This window comes from Leptonychotes weddellii, chromosome 14 (genome assembly GCF_054177405.1).
Source record: "Leptonychotes weddellii isolate Sample4059 chromosome 14, ASM5417740v2, whole genome shotgun sequence".
In the NCBI taxonomy this organism is placed as follows: domain Eukaryota; kingdom Metazoa; phylum Chordata; class Mammalia; order Carnivora; family Phocidae; genus Leptonychotes; species Leptonychotes weddellii.
In genome coordinates, this window is record NC_138382.1 from 51,815,959 (window position 1) to 51,834,832 (window position 18,874).

The 18,874-nt window shown below is 50.4% G+C and overlaps 1 protein-coding gene across 3 annotated transcripts in view; it reads left to right on the forward strand.

Moving 5' to 3' along the window:
- COL15A1 (collagen type XV alpha 1 chain) overlaps positions 1-18,874 on the forward strand; it is a 102,634-nt gene that overhangs the window by 59,164 nt on the left and 24,596 nt on the right. For all 3 annotated transcript variants that reach the window (XM_081803262.1, XM_081803260.1, XM_081803261.1), the window contains 13 exons: positions 698-790; positions 1,831-1,956; positions 2,531-2,593; positions 8,383-8,418; positions 8,814-8,954; positions 9,154-9,222; positions 9,991-10,026; positions 10,133-10,216; positions 11,487-11,552; positions 13,557-13,592; positions 15,528-15,590; positions 17,855-17,923; positions 18,033-18,068. In XM_081803262.1, the coding sequence (XP_081659388.1) occupies positions 698-790; positions 1,831-1,956; positions 2,531-2,593; positions 8,383-8,418; positions 8,814-8,954; positions 9,154-9,222; positions 9,991-10,026; positions 10,133-10,216; positions 11,487-11,552; positions 13,557-13,592; positions 15,528-15,590; positions 17,855-17,923; positions 18,033-18,068 (918 nt within the window). The remainder of the gene's footprint in view (positions 1-697; positions 791-1,830; positions 1,957-2,530; positions 2,594-8,382; positions 8,419-8,813; positions 8,955-9,153; positions 9,223-9,990; positions 10,027-10,132; positions 10,217-11,486; positions 11,553-13,556; positions 13,593-15,527; positions 15,591-17,854; positions 17,924-18,032; positions 18,069-18,874) is intronic.

Sequence of the window (18,874 nt, forward strand, 5' to 3'; positions counted from 1 at the left end):
CTCAACCCGGCCCTAACCTCCAGACTGGAGTGCTCCATGCATGTTCCATGATTGACTTCAGCCTCCCCTGGTTCTTGTGCTCAGGAATTAAGTCCCAGAAAGGGCTTTTTAGAAATACCCTTTTGTTCTTTGGAGGAATTTGATGGCATTCAACAAGTATACACCGAGTACGTTCTTGGTACCAGATCGTGTGCTAAGATACTGGGCATCCAGAGGTATCTCGGGATGGGCCAACCCCGGAGGGGTCCTAGTCTAGAGGGGCTGACAGACATACACACAACTGAGCTTCAAGTCAGGTGGTCCTACCACCAAACCGAGACCTCAGCAGAAGCTGGTGAGAAAACAGAGTAGGGAGAAATGAATTCTACCTCCACCTAGAAATGGGCTGGGAGGGCTTCCTGGAGGTGGTGACAGTGGAACTAGGCCTTGAAAGATGAGTAGGGGTTTGGAAGGCAGGAAGGGAGGCTGAGAAGATGTGAAAGAGCACAGTATGTTTGAGGACTGGCTGCCCGTTGGCTGTGTAGCCAGAGGTGGTGAGGGAGGAGGAGAGGGGTAGAGGGGAGTAGGAGAAAAGACCAGAAGGAAGGTTGACAGCAGCAGTTATAGGGCTACAGAGTAAGGGAAGACTTTTGGTGACAAGGCTGTCCTTAGGGAGTGGCAGGTGAAACCAAGCGGTGGGAATTTCTTCTCTCTCCAGGTGGGAGCTGAGGCCGAGGGCTCTGGCCTGGGCTGGGGCTCGGACGTCGGCTCTGGCTCTGGTGACCTGGTGCGCGGTGGGGAGCTGTTAAGAGTAAGTGTGAGGGTGGAACAACCTGGTGTCTGGGACTGCCTTCCCAGTAATCGGGAGGATTATATTTTCCCCTCCACGTGTCTATGTTTGGCATTTTCCACTTTGATCAATTTTGTTCTGTTTTAAGTGAATATGAGCCTTAGTTTCTCTTCAGGATCTCTACTTCACCACTTGCCCCCTTTCCCTGGCATCCAGGAAGTATGCCCATGACCTTCACTTCTTACTTGGCTTTGCCCCCATCCCTTTTACCCATTATAGAGAACCACGAGCCTCTTCTCGAGGTAGTATTTCACACTTTCGCTTCCAGACCCTTCTGGAAATCCTCCCTACCCTGAGGCAACCCCTCCTACCTCTTCAACCACCCCTTCTTCCTCTTTGCTCTTGCTCCCTCAGCCTCCTGCCCAAGGCAGGGCCCCCACTGGTTCCTGGTTCCTGGGGAGCACCTCCCTGCTCCAGCTGCAGCTGGTGGCTTTGTCCCGAGGCCCCCAACCTCACTCTGAACCCCTGTGCTGAATCCCCACCCAGAAGACTCCACTCAGGTGCCCCTCGGCCCACTCCTCAGGATAGGGCTGGAACGGTTCTGGACTCACTGGATAAGTAGAGTAGGAGCCACATGGGTCTTGCAGACTGGTGGGATCAGCCAACCCAGCCGGAGGCTAAAGAGTTTTAATAAGGGTTAGCAACAGGCAGTTTTTGACTGCTCTGTCAGGTAATCAGAAAACTAAATTAGTCAGGACACCTCTGAAAATTCTGATTGGATTTTAATCGTATACATACACCTAGGGAGAAAACCTGCTATGAGGGGCTCAGAAAGACCTGGGTTCAAATCCTAGCTCTTCTAATAATTAGCTGTGAGTATGTGAGCTCAGACCAAGTCACATTATCTCATTGAGCCTCAGTTTCCCCCATTGGCTAAGTGCGAACACCAGTCTCTACTTTCAGTGCTAGTGTGAGGAACAGAGAGAATGGACGGAACATATATGCTGAGTATATGTTTATCCCCTTCCCCGCTGTTTCTTAACAGAGTATCTGTTTTTTAGGGTCCCCCAGGCCCCCCGGGCCCACCTGGCTCACCTGGGATTCCAGGAAAACCAGGAACTGATGTTTTCATGGGACCCCCTGGATCGCCTGGACAGGATGGAGCTGCTGGTGAACCTGGGCCCCCGGTGAGCCACTGGGGTCGTCTCCCCCTCTCCGTGGCCATGAGGCTTCCTCTAGCCAGGGAGGGGCGTAGAGACCCCAGACCCCAACATGAAGGTTCATAACAGAGAGTGAGCAGCTAGCTAATGTTTGTAAACAAAAAGTCCTCAGCTGAGCCATTGCTAAGACTCATAAGAAGCAGAAATCAAGAAATATACCATCCTACACACTGCTTTGCTGCTTTATCTTAGTCAGTATAGGAGATGCAGACTCATGTGGAATCTTGGAATCCTAGGACATCGAAGTGCTGGGCCTGGAACACAAGGCCCCCAGAGACCATCTGGTCCGACCCTGCCCCCAGCTCCCCCCAAGAGAGGAAGACGCCACCCACAGAGTGAAGGACGCTCATCCACAGGTGCATGGTCAGCAGTGGCCATGCTGGGGCCAGGGACTGGCATTCCAGCCTAGACTGATACAAGGCTCCTGGACCCACTGACCTCACCTGCTTGGTACTCCCAGCCATGGCTTCCTTCTCTCGGAAGGCTTCATACTTGATTCTTATCAGAGATGTTGTGGGCTGATTGTCATTGATGTTCCCAGGGCCCTGAGGGACAGCCTGGAGCTGATGGAGCCTCCGGCCTTCCTGGGATGAAGGGAGAGAAGGTATGGACAGGGTGGGAGGGGTCCAACACATGGGGGCCACCATGCCCACACCACCTCTCTCTGACCTCTAGGCTCGTCCTTGCCTCTTAGGTGAATGGCCCTTTCTAATCCCCTCCAAATCCTCTCTCTGCTGGATGTCTCCATCGCAGGGCTCTTGATGCCCAAATCTGAGCTCAGCATCTCCAGCTTCAATGAATGGTGCTGCCATCTACCCAGTCACGAGGACTCAACGGCAGAATCTTCTCTAAGCCCTCCTTCATCTCCCTTTTCTGCCGTGCTCCACCTCTTGCCAGGACTGGCCCATCTGCCATCCACATCCCTTGCCTCTCTCTGCCGTGATCTGAGGTTCATCTCTCCTCACCCGCACGGCAGCCTCAGGCTTCTTGCCAGTGTCCCGTTCTCCCCACCCACAATCCAGCTTCCACCCACCTGCCCCACCTGTCCCTCCTCCTGCAGCAGGCTCCCGCTCGTCTCTGCTGAGAAGGTATCAAGGCTAGCCACTGCCTGTGGGACCAAATGCTGACGGAGTCCAGACCTGCCTTGCCAGCTCCATCTCCTGCAGCTCCCTCACGCAGCTTCTGGGTCAGCCAGCAGCCCTACTGCAGGGCTCTGGGCGTGCTCTTCCTGGATGACCCCCTGACCTTTGCACATGCTTTCCGCCATCTCGGGTGACTTTCCCTTTCCTCATCCTCCAAGGGCCAGTTCAGATATATCCCCTGAGAAGCCCTTTCATACTCCCTATGAGCAGAAAGCAGCCCTCCTTCCTGTACTTCCCATTAGCACAGCATTGATTCTGCTGAGCCCATGTTAGCTTATCTGTGACAAACAGCTTTAGTACTGCTATGTGTCCTTAGAATCTGGCTCAGGCCTCCGTTAGCACGTTTGATCAGCGAATCGGCTGTTCCCTCACTCTCTTCATTCTCTGTAAGCGTTTGTTGTCCTCTGTCTGCAAACCCCACATGGTGCTGTGGGGGCGGGGTTCCTGCCCCTACAGCGGTTCCCAGCCTCTTTGATGAGATAAACCATGTTCTGCAAAGGAGAGCAATCAAGATAAGGTACATACACAAATAACGAATCATGGAACACCAAAAAAAAAAAAAAAAAAAAAGGTAAACCTCCTTGCAATGATGCAGTGGTGAGTTTCACTGGGGTTTGGAGGAGGGAGGATCCCTCCCAGCTGGGATAGGGAGCAAGACCTGTGGACTCCACTGCAGGAAGTCGTGGAAAATACTAACTCCCCAGATACCACCATCTTCGCTGAACTGAATTTCCAGTTTCCATCAGCTCTCAAGTGTGTTTATTTTAATTGAAAGAGTAAGTCGATTTTCGTGGAAAGCTCATTTCTCAGAAAAAGAAGAAAGAAACTAGTTGTCAAGCTTTATAGGACTCATTTTACATGTACCAACTATTTCATAAGAAATTAGATTTTGCAGGAAACATCACAGACCTACACTGTTCTTCCCTGTCCTTCTTACCAGCTCTCCCCTACCCGCCCCCACACACCCCTCCCATGCTTGTCTGGTATTTAAAAATACCCATGCCCACATCCGCACACTGACACGGGGCAGACACAGTTTGCAATGCTCAGGGCAGCAGGCTCGCCCAGGATCACTGTTGGAGATAAATTACAGTTTTCTCCCCCAAATTTGCTACGAGTCCGAATTTGTTGTACCTTGTGCATAAGATGCTTTCTGGTCAAGTGAAAGCAGACTCTAGAAGGACTTGGAAATTTGCATCTAGAAAGCTTGAAGGAAACCTTGCAGATAACATTTACCTAAAAAAAAAAATTTCTTAAAAGACAAAAGTAAACCAAGGAGCATAGTATGGATGTCAAATAACAGAAAGGTGCTAGAGAAAATGAGCAGTCTCCGGGATGTCACACAACATAGGATCCAGTGACACATTTGATCCTTGCCTCCCCTCCATGGTATCTGTTCCTCAGCTTGCACACCTCCCGTGACAAGGGACTCATTCCCTGCCAGGCAGTGCGTGGACACATGTAGGGGGATTGTTCCTCATGCTGCTCAGAAAGCAGCCTCTCTTCTCACTTGCAGGGTGTGGAGACCAGTCTGGGCAGTTGTCTAAAGGGGAGTTTTCCCCCAAAGAATAAAGAATTTTCTCCCAAAGAATTATTTGGCTGGCAAAAAAAATATTATCCTATACATTCATTATTTTCAAATTGGGACTGTCATCGAAATGTGGATGGTCATTAAGAATTTATGAGATAGATTATTTTGAGTTGGATGATAGGCATACTCCTCAATTTATTTTCCCCTAATTAAGATGAGCAGCTGCCCTGAGATCTTTAGCCCATGAAGGAACAGGCGAAGAGTAGCCTGCTTTCTCAGCTACAGAATGCTTCTGGAAAGAATGCTTCTGGAACGTACTAGAGATGTATCTCTGGAAAATCCCTTCCTGCTGGGTGCACACTGTGCCACCCAGATCTTCAGCACACATGAAGCATCTGCGATCATCACTCTTGTCCTCCTTTTATAATTTGAATCATTCACTGTATTCTTCAGTGTCAAAAGGTGCCGAGACAGCCAGGCAGGAAAGAGTTTGTGTTTTGAAGTTTTCTTCAGTGCCCAGAATTTCTGAGGGGCATTGAGCTCCCAGGAACGGGCTTTGAGTGATCTCACTGAGCTGCCAAAATGTCATTGCTGGGCCTCGTATAGTAGATTCTGTCTTGCCCGTGAGATGAGGGGAAATGCAAATAAATCATCATCAGCTTCCCTTTCTCCACTGAACCCTACTTGGGCTTTGAGCAATTCTCTAAATCTTACACACCATAGAACAGGGTGCCCCCCAAAAACCTACGTGGTGAGCCATGCTTAACAAAGATCCAGTAATGGGTTTGGAGCTGGTAACAGCTTATTTCACTTGAACATTCCAATATTGGCCCGATTTCCTATTGCATATCTTCTTCAACCATCAGATGTTGGTACAAAATCAGGATTACAGGCCTCCATCAAACCAAATTGACCATGGTCAATTATAATTGTAACAAGTTGAAGTTATCCGTATAACAAACACCATGAGCTCAGCTGATAGACACGCATGAGGCAGTAAGTTGTGCCATCTCAGATACCACAACAGGAAAAAAAAACTGATGTATTTATTAGGTTCTTTGATGTTCCTGTACACTGAAGTCTAATAAAGCCCTTTGCAAATCCAGTTACCATAACGAGCGGAAATTTCTAATGAATTCTGAAGCATGATTTTGTAGCACTCCTGCACCTTGGTCTTTTGCAGTATTTCCGTTGTGGAACTGGCCTCTCCAACCCCGCAGCTTGGCTGGTTGGAATTCCAAGATCCTCAGGTCTCACACTGAGCAATGAAGTATAGCTCTACCCCATCATTTTGGGAGCAGGGAGTCTTTGCTGACTCTTGTAATTGGAGTTCCCAGTTTCCACTGTACCTGTTCATGTAAATTCCAATAATATGAGCTCTTTCATGCCCCAGGCCAGTCTGCTCAGATTCCAAAATGGTGGCCACCGAATCTGTGAGCCAATGGAATGGGTCCAAATACCTTTTTGCATGTACAAAGCTGGATAAAAGCATCTGTTTCCGAGACCAATAACTCAAGGTCCAAAATACCTTCTAGAACTTCCTTTGAAACTGCTACAAGATGTACTCTTGATTTGAAGAGCTGGGAAGGTAACTTATAAAAGACTGTTTTTCACTTTCCAAATGTAATTTTCTTTAACCTGATCAGCTGGCAACACAATAAGGTTTTCAGAGGTTAGAGTCCAGAAGTCAAGAGAGGAGGCTAATTTAACTTCTGTGTCACAATATCCCTGACTGCAATGTGACTTGTTACTGGAACGGTACGCAAGGTTGGCACTTCCTTCAAGGACAGATGGCGACAGGCCGCAGAGGACTGCGTGGCTGGTCACACCCAAGAAAAGCAGGCACAGAAACTGTAGCCTCCAGATTAGGCGGCGGAACCGGAACGTGATTCTTTTTGTTTCTGCCCATGGTGAAAAGTCCCATGTAGTTTCTCCCAGCACCCCTTGCCCTCCCGTCACCCCCTAATGTCCTGGGGTGGGGGCGGCGGTGGGGTGCTGGAGCCTGGTTCTGTAATTCTCTCCTGAGGTGCATCTCTTGTGATTCAGCCCCTATAGAGCACTTCCTTTTTATTTCCAAGATCTCCAATTTTATTTCCAATCTCCAATTTCCAAGATCTCCAGTGGCTTTTCTATAGCCACTGTGCTCATTTCATGATGGTTTGCCCATGTTCCGTGGCTGGAACGCCCTCCCTTCTGTGCCTGAGAATGCGTATTGTATGCACTTAGAGTCCCGACTGGCAGCTGATTTTCCCGCTCCTCCCCCAGGCGGACACCCCGTTGCTGGCACTGCTGCCCCCCTTTCACAGTGTTGCCTTCCCTCGGATGTGTGGTGTTTCTTGCTTGTGTGTTTGCTTTTGAAATTGGAACCTCTCTTCGGTCTGTTTTCTGCCTCTCTGTGTTCGGATTGTTGGGAGTTGGGCAGCAGCTACTTTGGAGACTTGCAGGTTTCGGGGAGAAGACAGGGACAGTGGGGTGTGCCATCAGGCAGGGCCCCTCAGCAACTGCTCTTATGAGTTAGGGGTACCCCTGGACCTCCCCAGGTTTCCCTCGCCTCTCAGTGCTCTGCTCTATGCGCTGACTCCAGGAAACAATGCTTACTGTTCTTGTCGGAGCGGGCACTGGGAGGTGAGGGGGCATGGGCAGGGCTTGCTGGCCTTCCTGCTCCGGAATTTCAACCTCTCCGCCCATCAGAGCCACACCCACCACTCTGTAGGATGCTTTTTCCCTTGTGCTTTCTCTCCACTACCGAAGCCTCTGGCTTCAGCTTCCTGTGTTTTCCCTTTGGTGTTCCTTGCTATTTTCAGGTTCAGTGTCATTTGCCATCTTACTTTTGAGCATATTATTTTGGAACTGTCCATTCTGTCCTTTCTATGGATTTGATATAGAAGGGCGATCCAGCCCAGGGAAAGAGGAGACTGGGGAGAATGGCACAGCCATAGAGGGTGGGTACATCACAATCAGCTGTCAGGACCTTTTCCTGGCTCCTTCTTTTGTGAATCCTGAGAGATTCTCCCACTGTGGGCCTCCCACTGAGAGAACCCACAGTCCCCTGATGTAGGGCCATGCCTCTTGTGGTTGACCGTTCCTGGCCACCAGCCCCCACTGGCCCTCCCCTCTGCTCAGAGCTCACAGCTGGCTCTATTCTACGGGATCCACATCTAACCCCCCCCCATCTAAACCTATACCGTGGTCCCCATTGGGGATGGACATGCAACCTACTTCAGAGCGATACCCCCCAACCCCATTCTGGGGCCACCCCAGCCAGCTTTTGGTCTTTAGATATATCCAGAAGGAAGTCAGTCATCATTCCACAAATCTCTAAAAATCTAGGGAATACATATCAAGTTCTTGGAGCTCCTTTCTTGGCTTCAAGTAGGGGACATATCCCTTTACTTGCATCATGGGAGGGTGGGGTAAGAGACTGGCTAGGACACGGACAATCCTCCAAGGGAATTCTTCCTCTACAGTCTCTCCCTGGTTCATCTTCAACTTCTCCAGGTAATGAGCTAATAGTTGAAAAATGGATATCTCAAGCTTTCAGTGTAACTTGCCTAGAAAACTGACTCAAGCACTCGGCTTGGAGACATAAGCCCATTTTAAGATCCTGTTACTTAAGAGTTGATAGTTCTGCATTTTCTTTTCTTTTGATTATACCAAATGAGATGTATATTAATTGGCCCTTTTTGTGCTTTTTGTTTTGTGTGCGTGTGTTTTTTACAGGGCGCAAGAGGGCCTAATGGCTCAGTCGGTGAAAAGGTAAAAGAAAAAGAAAAAGCTTTCTTCTCATTCTCCTTCCTCTGGGTTTACTATAATTGGACTGTTGGGCTGGAGTGCTAAGCCTTTGCGTGTCAGGGAGCAGAGAGAGCCAGATCTCAGGAACTGCTCTGGGAAAGCAGAGTGGCTGGAGATGGAGGGCTGAACAACCTGCCGTGTCTGCTCACCTCCCCTGCCCTCCACACAGGGTGCTTCGGCTTGTCTCCAAGTGAAATGTCCACTAGCAAGACAGCAGTTTCTGTACTCGAAGCAGTGCCCATCAGAGAACCCATCAACCTCCTTAAGTTCAAAGAATGATTTTCGGACTCAGGCATGTTTGTTACTTCTTTCACGAGTGAACCCAGGGCTACACAATAAACCTGCCATCTTCCTTACAGGGCGACCCTGGCAACAGAGGCTTACCAGGACCTCCAGGGAAAAATGGACAAGTTGGCTCTCCTGGGGTCATGGGACCCCCGGGGCCTCCTGGACCCCCAGGGCCCCCAGGTCCTGGATGTGCAACGGGACTTGGGTTTGAGGTAATTTCCCCCCTTTCTGTGGTTCAAGAATAGTGTGCCCTGGGGACTGTTGGAAAAACCAGCTAACAGAACACTGGTCCAACAGCAGAGATGGTGGTGACTCCCACACTGAGCCCAGCCCCAGGGCCCAGCTCCACACCTGGCACTAGGAGGTGCTCAGGAATTGGATATGAAATTCTCATTCTCCTCCCTTCTCTAGGATACCGAAGGGTCTGGAAGCATCAGGCTGTTACACGAACCCAGAATCTCCGGACCAGTGGCTCCGAGTGTAGGTTGAGTTTGGAAGCCTTCATTTGGAGGACTGGCATGCTGGAGTGAGGAAGCGGGGGCGTGCCATCCTGGCTCTGCTATTTTCAGTAATTCTCCCTCTCCATGCCTTCAGCTTCCAGCTGTGCCATGGGGAGACCAAGTGCTCTTTATAGCTTGTTTCTTTGAGGAGCAGCACAGACGTTTTGCACAAGACATCCGTAGGGGAAAACTTGAAAGTCCTCTCTGTCTCTCGTCCCTTACCATCAAGCATCTCTGTTTCATTGTCTCCTACCTGCTGCCCCCTCAGTACTCACCCTTTCCTCATTTCAGAACTCTGCGCTCCTGACAGGTGCTCCTCCCCCCTGCATCGAGCCCCAGGGAGGTGTGGTCCATCTCCTGCAATGATTCCTGCTCTTGAGAGGACCGATCTCATTATCTTTGTCAGATGGGACCCAGAGCTGAGCATACCGGTCCAGGAGAAAGGGCCTCATAGGGGCAAGCAGCATAGCCCCGTCTGTGATTAAATAAGACCCTTCCCTATCCTCCAGATGCAGAGGGCTCTGAGATTCAGGGTTAAGAGGACACACACCCTGTGCTGGGAGAGAGCTTCTGTGGGTGTTCCTTCTTTCTGACTCTGGAAGGGGAATTTGCCCATCATCTTTTACTCCTATTATCTGGGGGCAAAATCCATGTGGGCGCTTAGGGAGAGACGGCAAGATGGGAGGATAGATGGGGAGTAAGCAAAGTGAAGAGAAGAAAACCAAAGAATGTTTGTTTGTTTTACCAGGGTCCCAAAGGAGAAAAAGGAGACCAGGGACCCAAGGTGAGGTTACAGATCTGAGGTGGGGGTGGGGGAAATTTCCAGCCAGGTTCTAGGAGCGTTATTCATGTACAGTGACTTTTTTTTCCACTCTCACTGTTGTATCCAGGGTGACAGAGGCATGGATGGAGCCAGCATTATGGGACCCCCTGGACCCAGGGGGCCGCCTGGTCGCATCGAGGTCCTGTCCAGTGTGAGTATCATCCAGGTTGGAGTATGGCTATGTATTTTCTGCCTCTGCTGAAGGAGAGAGAAGGTTGTCCACAACTTCAGGGCCTTCAGGGCTGGCAGTTTTACCTGCCAGCACGCCCTGCATGTCTGTTCCTACCCCAGTACCACCTCTCTCGCATGGTGCTTCCAGAACATTCCCCTGGTTGGCAGCATTTGCAGTCAAGAGAATGACTATAACAGAGGTGTAACAGAGAGGCAGAGGAACATAAGTGGGGGAACAAGTAAGGAAGATGTTTTGGGATATGAGAAATTAAGGAAGACTTTCTGGAGGAAGTACCTTTGAGTGGAGACTTGAGAGCTGAGAAGGATCTTACCAGGTAAGTGTGAAGGACAGAACTTCCAGAAGTCAGGTGGCAGGCACACCTGAGCCACAGCTCAGAAGAGAAAACCTGAGTGTGTCCAAGGCACAGGGAGCTGATGGCTGTGGAGGGGATGGAGAGTGATGGAAATTTGTAGAGAAGGCTGGGATGTGCTTGAGACCAGAGCAAGGTCCCCTTCATGTTAGGGCATCACATTGGTGAAAAACTGTGGCCCTTTGGAGACAAACGATGTCACACTGGTAGATGACAGAAAGATAAAAAGTCCCAAATAACTAGGAAAAAAGGATGACTAGAGTTTAAAAAAAGGGAGGGGGATTAAAAACATCAAGCATGGGTAAGGGTGTGATGAAATAGTTAATATCATATGCTTTAGCGACAGTGTAAATTGTACGGCCCCTTTAGACAGCTCTTTAGCAATCCCTTAAAACTAAAAATGTCCATACCGCCAGTTCCACGTGGAAGGATGGCCATGCTGTAGGGTTGGAGAAAAGAAGTGGAAAAATAATACAGACAGCCTGATGCCTTTTATGTAAAACAGGCACGTGGACACAAGCACAGATGTGCACACACACACACACACACACACACTGCCAACACTGTAAGCTTACTGTGGAGATTGTGTGTGTGTGTGTGCGCTTAAAAATCTGGACGGGTGTTTAAAATTTTAAAAGAGCAGGCATTCACGTATTGTGCAAGTTTAAGGTTAACTGAAAGAAGAAGGTGCTACAGCAGCTCAGGGCTGTTTTATAAGAAGTGGGGGAGGGGATGGATGTGTTGGCAGCGAGTTGAGGGTGTTATCATGTCCGCCTGTGTTTTGTCATGCTGCGGTGACTTCAGTTACAGCCTCCACTGCCAGGAGCAGGGTGGGCATGTGCCGCCCTCTGTCTCATTGTCTGTTTGCTTTCTCTTCAGTCCTTGAGCAACGTCACCCATGGGTTCGTGAATCTCTCGGACATCCCTGAGCTCACTGGGCCTCCGGTGCGTATCCATAGCTGCCCTAGAGCAAGGGTCCTACCCAGATGCCCCTGTGGAAATGAAGTTGGGTCGGTTTGGAGCCCTTTTAGCTCCTGAAGCACTGGAGCTAGAATATATCAGAATAGAATGGAAAAAGAACTTTGCATTTCTGAGAAGTTGCTATTACATTAATTTGATCGGGGAGTTTTGTCCAATGCAGTGGAAGCTTCCAGTCTCATGTATCAGAAGTATGTGTCATGGAAATCAGAGAATCATAAGTAACAAACCCATTGATGTCCATGTGATGGCTTTGGCCTGCTTTTCTTAACATGATCTCATTTCATAGAATGGGAAGAGCCTAAAGAGACCTAACCTTGTGCTAATGGGAAAACCAGTGCACAAGGAGAGAACATGACTTGCTTCAGTCTTTCTAGCCCCCTGTTAGGGATCAGGAACACTCAGTGAAGCTACAGTATCTCTGTGAGTCCACAGAGTTGGTCTATGGCACAACAGGACCTAAGAGGAAGGAAGCTTCTTCCTGCAGTCTGTGCCATACATCCCCATTGCACCTCCCAGCATGTGCTGGTGACAGCTGGGGAGAGAGGAAAGAGTTCTGAGGAGCCTTGGGGTTCCAGCCCATCTGCCACACACCCCCTGAGCCTCTGAGCCTGTTCTCTGATAATGCCTCCCCAGCTCTGGGGCAGCTCGTGAGAGGTTGGTGCGTGTGGACCTGCTTTGCAAATGGTGCACTCTTTGCAAGCCCACATGGAGACTGAGGCTTATGCTTCCACAGCTGGGCAGCCCAGATGTCTTCAGGGGTCACCCACCCCTGCAGTCCCCACTGAGGTTGGCCTGGACCCCCACCACCCATGTCCTGGGGGACCTTGGTGCTCTTCCCGAGGCTTCTGCAGATATCTAGGCTTCTAGAGCCAGTCTTTCCTGCTGGGTGACCTCTGTTGGTGGGTCCTTCCACTGTCTCTTTTGCATTACATCTACTGGGGCTCCCTTTCCTTGATTTCTGGAAAATCACTCAAAACACCCCAGTAATCAACCCATAAAGCAAACCAGCTGTCAAGCAAAAGTCATCTCACAGGGGGTCTTGGTATTTCCCAAACTATTATAGGTTTAGGGTATTAGGTGGATTATTACTAAAGCAACGTACAGGCTCAAATCAAAGATTTGGCCTCTCTGTTCTAAGAGTCCCTGGGCCTTGTCTGCCCCCACCTCTTCTCCCTCTCCCCACCTCTAGAATCCACCTTCCCCACCAATCCCTGTCCTCCCCTTAGCAAATCCAGGCCCTCAAGGGTCCTTTTCAGTCCTAATGAAGGGCCAAGATTTTCCTACTCAGAGGCCCTTCCCTCCCTGAAGGGACTCAAGTCCTGGCCAGCACCCTCATGCTTTCCCACCCCACTGTATAGATAGGGTATTGAGAAATGTGTTGCTATCCAGTTGTCTCTCTTCATGTATTCTGCCAAACTCACAGACATTTAATGAGTACGTGGGTACCTGAGCCAGCAGGCAGAGCCCTGGCCAGTGTGGGAGGGAACCACAGACTCTCTGTGTATTCTTCTCTGAGGGAGAAGAACTGAGTGTCACCAGCACGCCCCCACTCCCACTCCCAAATACCTCAGTGCACTCTTTGGGCCCACTCCTCAGAAATGAGGGTGTTATTCTCCAAGAACATGTGTGGAGGTTGACACTGAGTGATTTCACAGAGCAGGAGTCAGCCACTTCAAATGCAGAGTCCTGCCTGGGGTGGGGTGGGAGTGGGGCCTCTGGGCTCCTGGGCACAATTTCTGGCTCTGTCACTAACTAGCCGTATGACTCTGCACGTTTCCTTCCCCTCCCGGGCCTCGGCATCCTCCTCTACAAACGGATCATGAGATCCCCCCACCTCCCCCACCTCCGCAGGAACATGCTTGGGCCTTTGAGAGGTTCTGGGAGGGGTGGGCCCCTGAGGCACAGTGTTCCTGCTGGCTCTGGAAATGCTACCCCTAACCCGCCTGCTTGGTTTTTGGTATGTCACAGGGTCCGGAGGGCATACCTGGGCTGCCAGGATTTCCAGTAAGTATAATAGACCTTTTCCCTCTGTGCCCTGGATCTGTGTTCATTCTGTTCCTTCCACCTGGAATGCCATTCCCTTTCTGCATGACCAAGCTCTGATGCCATCTTGTGCATGTAACCTATCCTTGTTGACCTCCACCTGGAGTGATCCTTTCCTCCTCTGAGTCCCATAGGCTTTATTTTCAGCTCTGCTGTGATTCTTTTCTGCTCTGAATAACAGTTATTTGTGTCCTTGTCTTTTTTTCTCGATTTTACTGTGAACAGCTTGTGGAGGTTGGGTCTTATCTCTTTCTCCCACAGTACCAGCAGAAACCAGAGCCAGTGATTGGCTTTCTGTGAACGCAAGTGGATGAGTCAAGCATTTCAGTCTAAGATAGATAGATAGATGATAGATAGATAGATAGATAGATAGATAGATAGATAGATAGACAGACAGACAGATAGATAGATAGATATGGTCGATACTGTCCCAGCAGGTCGGTTTCCTGAAGTGAGAAGATGGTAGCGATGGAGGATGGGGGAAGGAGAATCACAGACTGGAAGTCCAACAATCCATAGTCTGTGTGCACACTATTGGGGTTTCCACCGTGGAAGGTGCATGTGCATTTCTGTGGAGAAAGTGATCAGTTCTATCTAAAACGTTGAGCATGTGCTGAAGCTCAGGGCTCCAGAGTGAAATCTACATGATTTCTCCAAGACACTACAGCTCCGAAAGGTCCCAATGCCGACAGGCCTATGCACTGTCTCCGGATAAATGAAGGAAATTTATCAAAACTGCGGCATAAATTTATTCTTGATGGTGGAATTATAAGCGATTTTTTTTTCTATTTCTTTCTACTTTTCTGAACTTTTTACATTTTGTAAAAGGAACATATCCGATGATGACACTGAAAATACGTATGAACTAGACCTTAGACACGTGAGAGAGAGTGGCAGCCGTGGAGGACGCCTCTTCGTTAGGGAAAGAAGAGGCCACACCTCTGAGCTCTGGCCCTGGCTTGGCTGCTAACTGGTGGCATGTTCCAGAATACGTTTTCCTCTAGATGAGTAGTTCTGTGTTCCTGAGGCAGCCTCCAGGGCCACTTTTAGGGAGTAAAGAGGGGGCCACAAAGGCAGGTTCCGGTCCCCTGACCTCCAATAAAAAAGCTCCATTTGACATATTTTATATATTGGGTTTTCACTGAAGTCTTGTTTGAAAAAAGGAAAGAAAAGAGCTTCATTGCTAAAAAATAATAATAACAAATATTTGAAAGCCACCGCTCTTGTGGGTAACTCACCCTTTAACCCAGCAGAGAGGACAGGCCTAGTGCAAAGCTCCATGGCAGTAAAGCGTGTAAGCCTTTTTGGGGCAGACATCTGGCTATGAGTCATCGTCACAAGTATCAGTGTCTGTTGGAGTTGAGAAGAGGTCACCTCTGGCTGGGTGTGCAGAACTTGGCTCTGTAGAGGGGCGGATGGGCGTTCCTGCAGGGGGAAGGGCATGGGTGGAGGCGCAGAGGGGAAGGCACCTGGTGGGGTGACGGGGAGCAGGGGATGAGGTGCCAAGGCTGGCTGGGCTGGGTTTGGGTGTCAGGCTGGGATGTCTGGATCCCATCCCATAAATGGTAGGGAGCCAGAGAAGAAGTAGGGGTTACGGAAGGTGGATGGTGGGTGGAGGCCGGCTGCAGGATGGCCTGGAAGGACCCACGGGGCCAGCAGAGGCAGCAGGACCAGGCTGTTTCAGCCGTGCTTGTCGGAGGAAGCCCCAGGCCTGCTCGCACTCAGTGAGGTCTACTTTCCACCAGACCACAACTTCATGGCTCATGGTCACTTCCTCCCACCGGTGGAATGACACTCTCTATCCTTGTACTTTTTGAAAAAAAAAAAAAATACTTCCATTTGGTTAAGACATTTTCGTCTTAACAAGTCACAAAAAAACCTGATGATTCCTTCCAGGGCCCTCGAGGACCAAAAGGTGACATCGGTGTGCCTGGATTTCCAGGACTGAAAGGAGAACAGGTAAGAGGGAGCCAGGTATTGAGTGAGATCATGCTCCAGAATTTGCTAAGAATTTCCAGTTGGCTGAAAGCAGCAGTTAACTTTTTAAAAATTTCTGAGCTATAATCCATATACCACAAAATCCACTCCTTAAAGGATTGTAAAGTCCAGTGACTTTTAGTATATTCACAAAGTTGTGTGACCATCACCACTACCGAATTCTTGGACATTTTCGTGCCAAGAAGAAACTCCAGAGTTATTAGCAGTCACTCCCCAGCTATTAACTTTTCTAATTTCCATGGTCCTCCAAGGTGTAGGTGGGCCATGGGTGGAGAAATTGGTCCTCATCACAGTTTTGGAAAAGAACTCAATGTGCCTTGAATGTTGTTGTCACATGTGCTGTGCTTTGTCTAACTACCCTGTTGGGCACCCCCATTAGAGTGTGCGTTCCCTGAGGGCAGGCCACGTGCCAATTTCTTTTCTATACTTCCAGTGCTTAGCATAGGTCCTGGTACACAGATGGAACCCAAGACATTTATTGGATGAAAGAATATATAATTAATAAGTACAATGCATGCTAATATTTAGAAATTATAAGCTGGGCATTCTGCATTTGGATGGCAGTCTTGGTCCAAAAGCTGTGGAATAAATATTTAGCATGCAAAGCATGTCCTTGGAGCCCCCAGGACACTGAAGGGACCTTTATACCCTTCCACATTTGCCTCTTAGAGTTAACTCCCCAGTTGGTTTTTATAGATAAGGCGGAGAGTGACATCCTTACACAGATTGCAATGACTGGGGACTGGGTCATTGATTCATCTGTCCCTTTGTGTACTCATCCGTCGTATATCCGTTCCCTGGGGTGTGCCAGCCAGTTTCCCAGAGTAGGCACTAGGGACACAGAAGTAACATAGGAGGAGCAGACGTGCAATTAGCCAACAGAAAGTGTGGCCATTGCTGTGCTGGAGGTCTGTGCGAAGCCGGTAGGAGCAGCCCCGGAGCCTGCCTTGAGAGTCTCGGAGGGTGGGTATGTCTTCAAGAGGAGGGAGCATTAAGCTTGTCTCTTTTCTCCTCCCCCACCATTTCACCCTGGCCCCCCAGCAGAGGCTCCAGCGTGTGTTGAACCACAGTCTTAGGGAGGAGGGGTGCAGTGTGCTGGGGGTCTAAGTTTGGCGCCACATGGGGTGATGTCTTGGGATGCTTCTGGCTGCCTTGGGCCTTTGGCAAGCAGCTGCTCTGGCTTGGGAGGAGACCTGGTCAAGCAAGAGTGGTTCTTGCCTTAAACACAGTTTCTAGCGAGACCTGCACGCCATCGCCCTAATCTCCTGCCATCTTGAAAACTGGGATGCGCGCCCAGCCAGCTATGCTCCAGCCCTCACGGCAAACACACTTTCTCTTGCCCTGCGTCTAACGCTTTTGTGCTTGTCCTTCTTGCTGCGGCCGTGCTCAGGACTGCCGTCCCTCACCAGCGGAGCGGTAAGGTCCGAATATGAGGTGCGGCCTTAGGGGGACGGACAGAAGACGCTGTCCTGGCTGCTTCTGGCCCCGTGGAAGGGAGACTTCAACGGGGCCCAGCCCCGCCCCCAGGGGCCAGCGCTGAAGTTCCGAGCCAAAGCCTCAGAATGATACAGAGGGTTCCTCCACCTGGCCTCCTCTGTGCACAGATACCTTCTTGGAAGCTTCCTGGGATAAGTAGATGGCTCTGCTGAGGACAGGATTCGGGGCAGGATTTGCCACCAGTCTACCCATCTCCCCAGTTCCCCAGCATCTGAGATAACTTTGCCCTGATCAGGCTTGCACAGGATCCTGGAGTTAGGGGACAAAGTTCCACATGGAGACACAAGGCCTCTGTGTTGAGAGAGGCTTCTGGTGTTCATACCTTTGTCTCTTTACCAGTTGCAGAGGTTTTAACAAGAATAAGGATTGTTAGGAAAGCCAGCCACCAAATAAATTAGGAGCCAGAGGTTCTCAGAGGGGTGCTGTGTAGCAAGAGGTGGGGAGGGCCTCGTCAGGCTGGCTCCTGGAGGGTAGGGGGTGAGGATGCAGATCTGTCAGCAGCAGGAGCTCTGGGGGGGCTTGCAGGACCCCTGCCTGGTCCTGTGGTGTATGGAGGGGATGACCCAGAGGGCACCCCCCAGGAGGCTGCTGCAGTTCTCTCTCCAGTGACAGAGCGGTGGGGCTGGAGGGGCGGGGGCGGGACTGCAGGACTGCGGGGGCCGAGGGAGGCTCCAGATGAGGCAGTGAGGAGGGGGGCCCACTTCATCGAAAGGTTCTCTGAATTGCAGGGCGAGAAGGGAGAGCCAGGTGCCATCCTGACAGGGGACATTCCTCTGGAACGGCTGCAGGGGAAAAAGGTAATCACGTCACCAGACCCTGAAGGCACACATCTGCGTCAGCATCCCATGTTTGTTCCTGCCGCAGGCTGTGTCCCTCTGAATGACAAGTTCTGTCTCCCTGCTTTAGGGTGAACCTGGAGTGCACGGAGCCCCGGGACCAATGGTAAGCCAGAGCATCTCTCAGCCGGGTCTGGCCTGGGGGCTGAGGGGTTTATCATACTTTGGCTCCATTAGACTGAGTTGTCCTGGTTGTGAAAATAGAAAGGATGTGGCAAGATGCGTGTGGATTAGGGTAGGCTGATTGTAATGTAGTAAAAGTCTCACTGGTTTAACAGAAGCAGCTTGTTTCTCAGTCCCGCAAGCCCACGGTGGTGGTTCCTCGGCGGGCATCTCCCCTCCCAGCAGTGACTCAGGAACCCAGGATGCTTCCGTCCTGTGACTCCATCTGGTGGCTTCGAGGCCACACTGGCATCTTCCAGCAGGCAGGCTGAGGCTAGGGCGGGGTGGGGGGGAAGAGGTCATGGAAGATGATGAACATTACCTTTAGCACATTCTACGGGCCAGAAAGAACTCAGATGCCACAGGGGGTAGGATGGGGGGGGGGGGAACGCGCAAATGTGTAGTTGAGCTGTGTGCCCAGGAAGGTGAGGAGCCCCTGCACACGCCCAGGTACCCCGTGCTTGCCCGTGCTTGCCAGCTGAGGACCCATTGCCCCGGGAGCCCCTCGGAGGAGTCCCAGAGAGTCTCTCTGCTTTTTCGGCTCCTTTGTCATGAGGCCTTGAGCGAGTCCACTTCTGTCTGGGCTTCTGTAAGGTGAAGGTATTGAATTAGTACTAGATGATATCATAGGGCCCTCTCACCTTACTTGCTCTAGGAATCTGTAACCCAGTTGGGCTGCTGAATGGTTTTGTAAGCTACCAGTTCTCTCCAGAATGAACTACAAACCTCTCTTGTCTTGTCGTCCCCCCC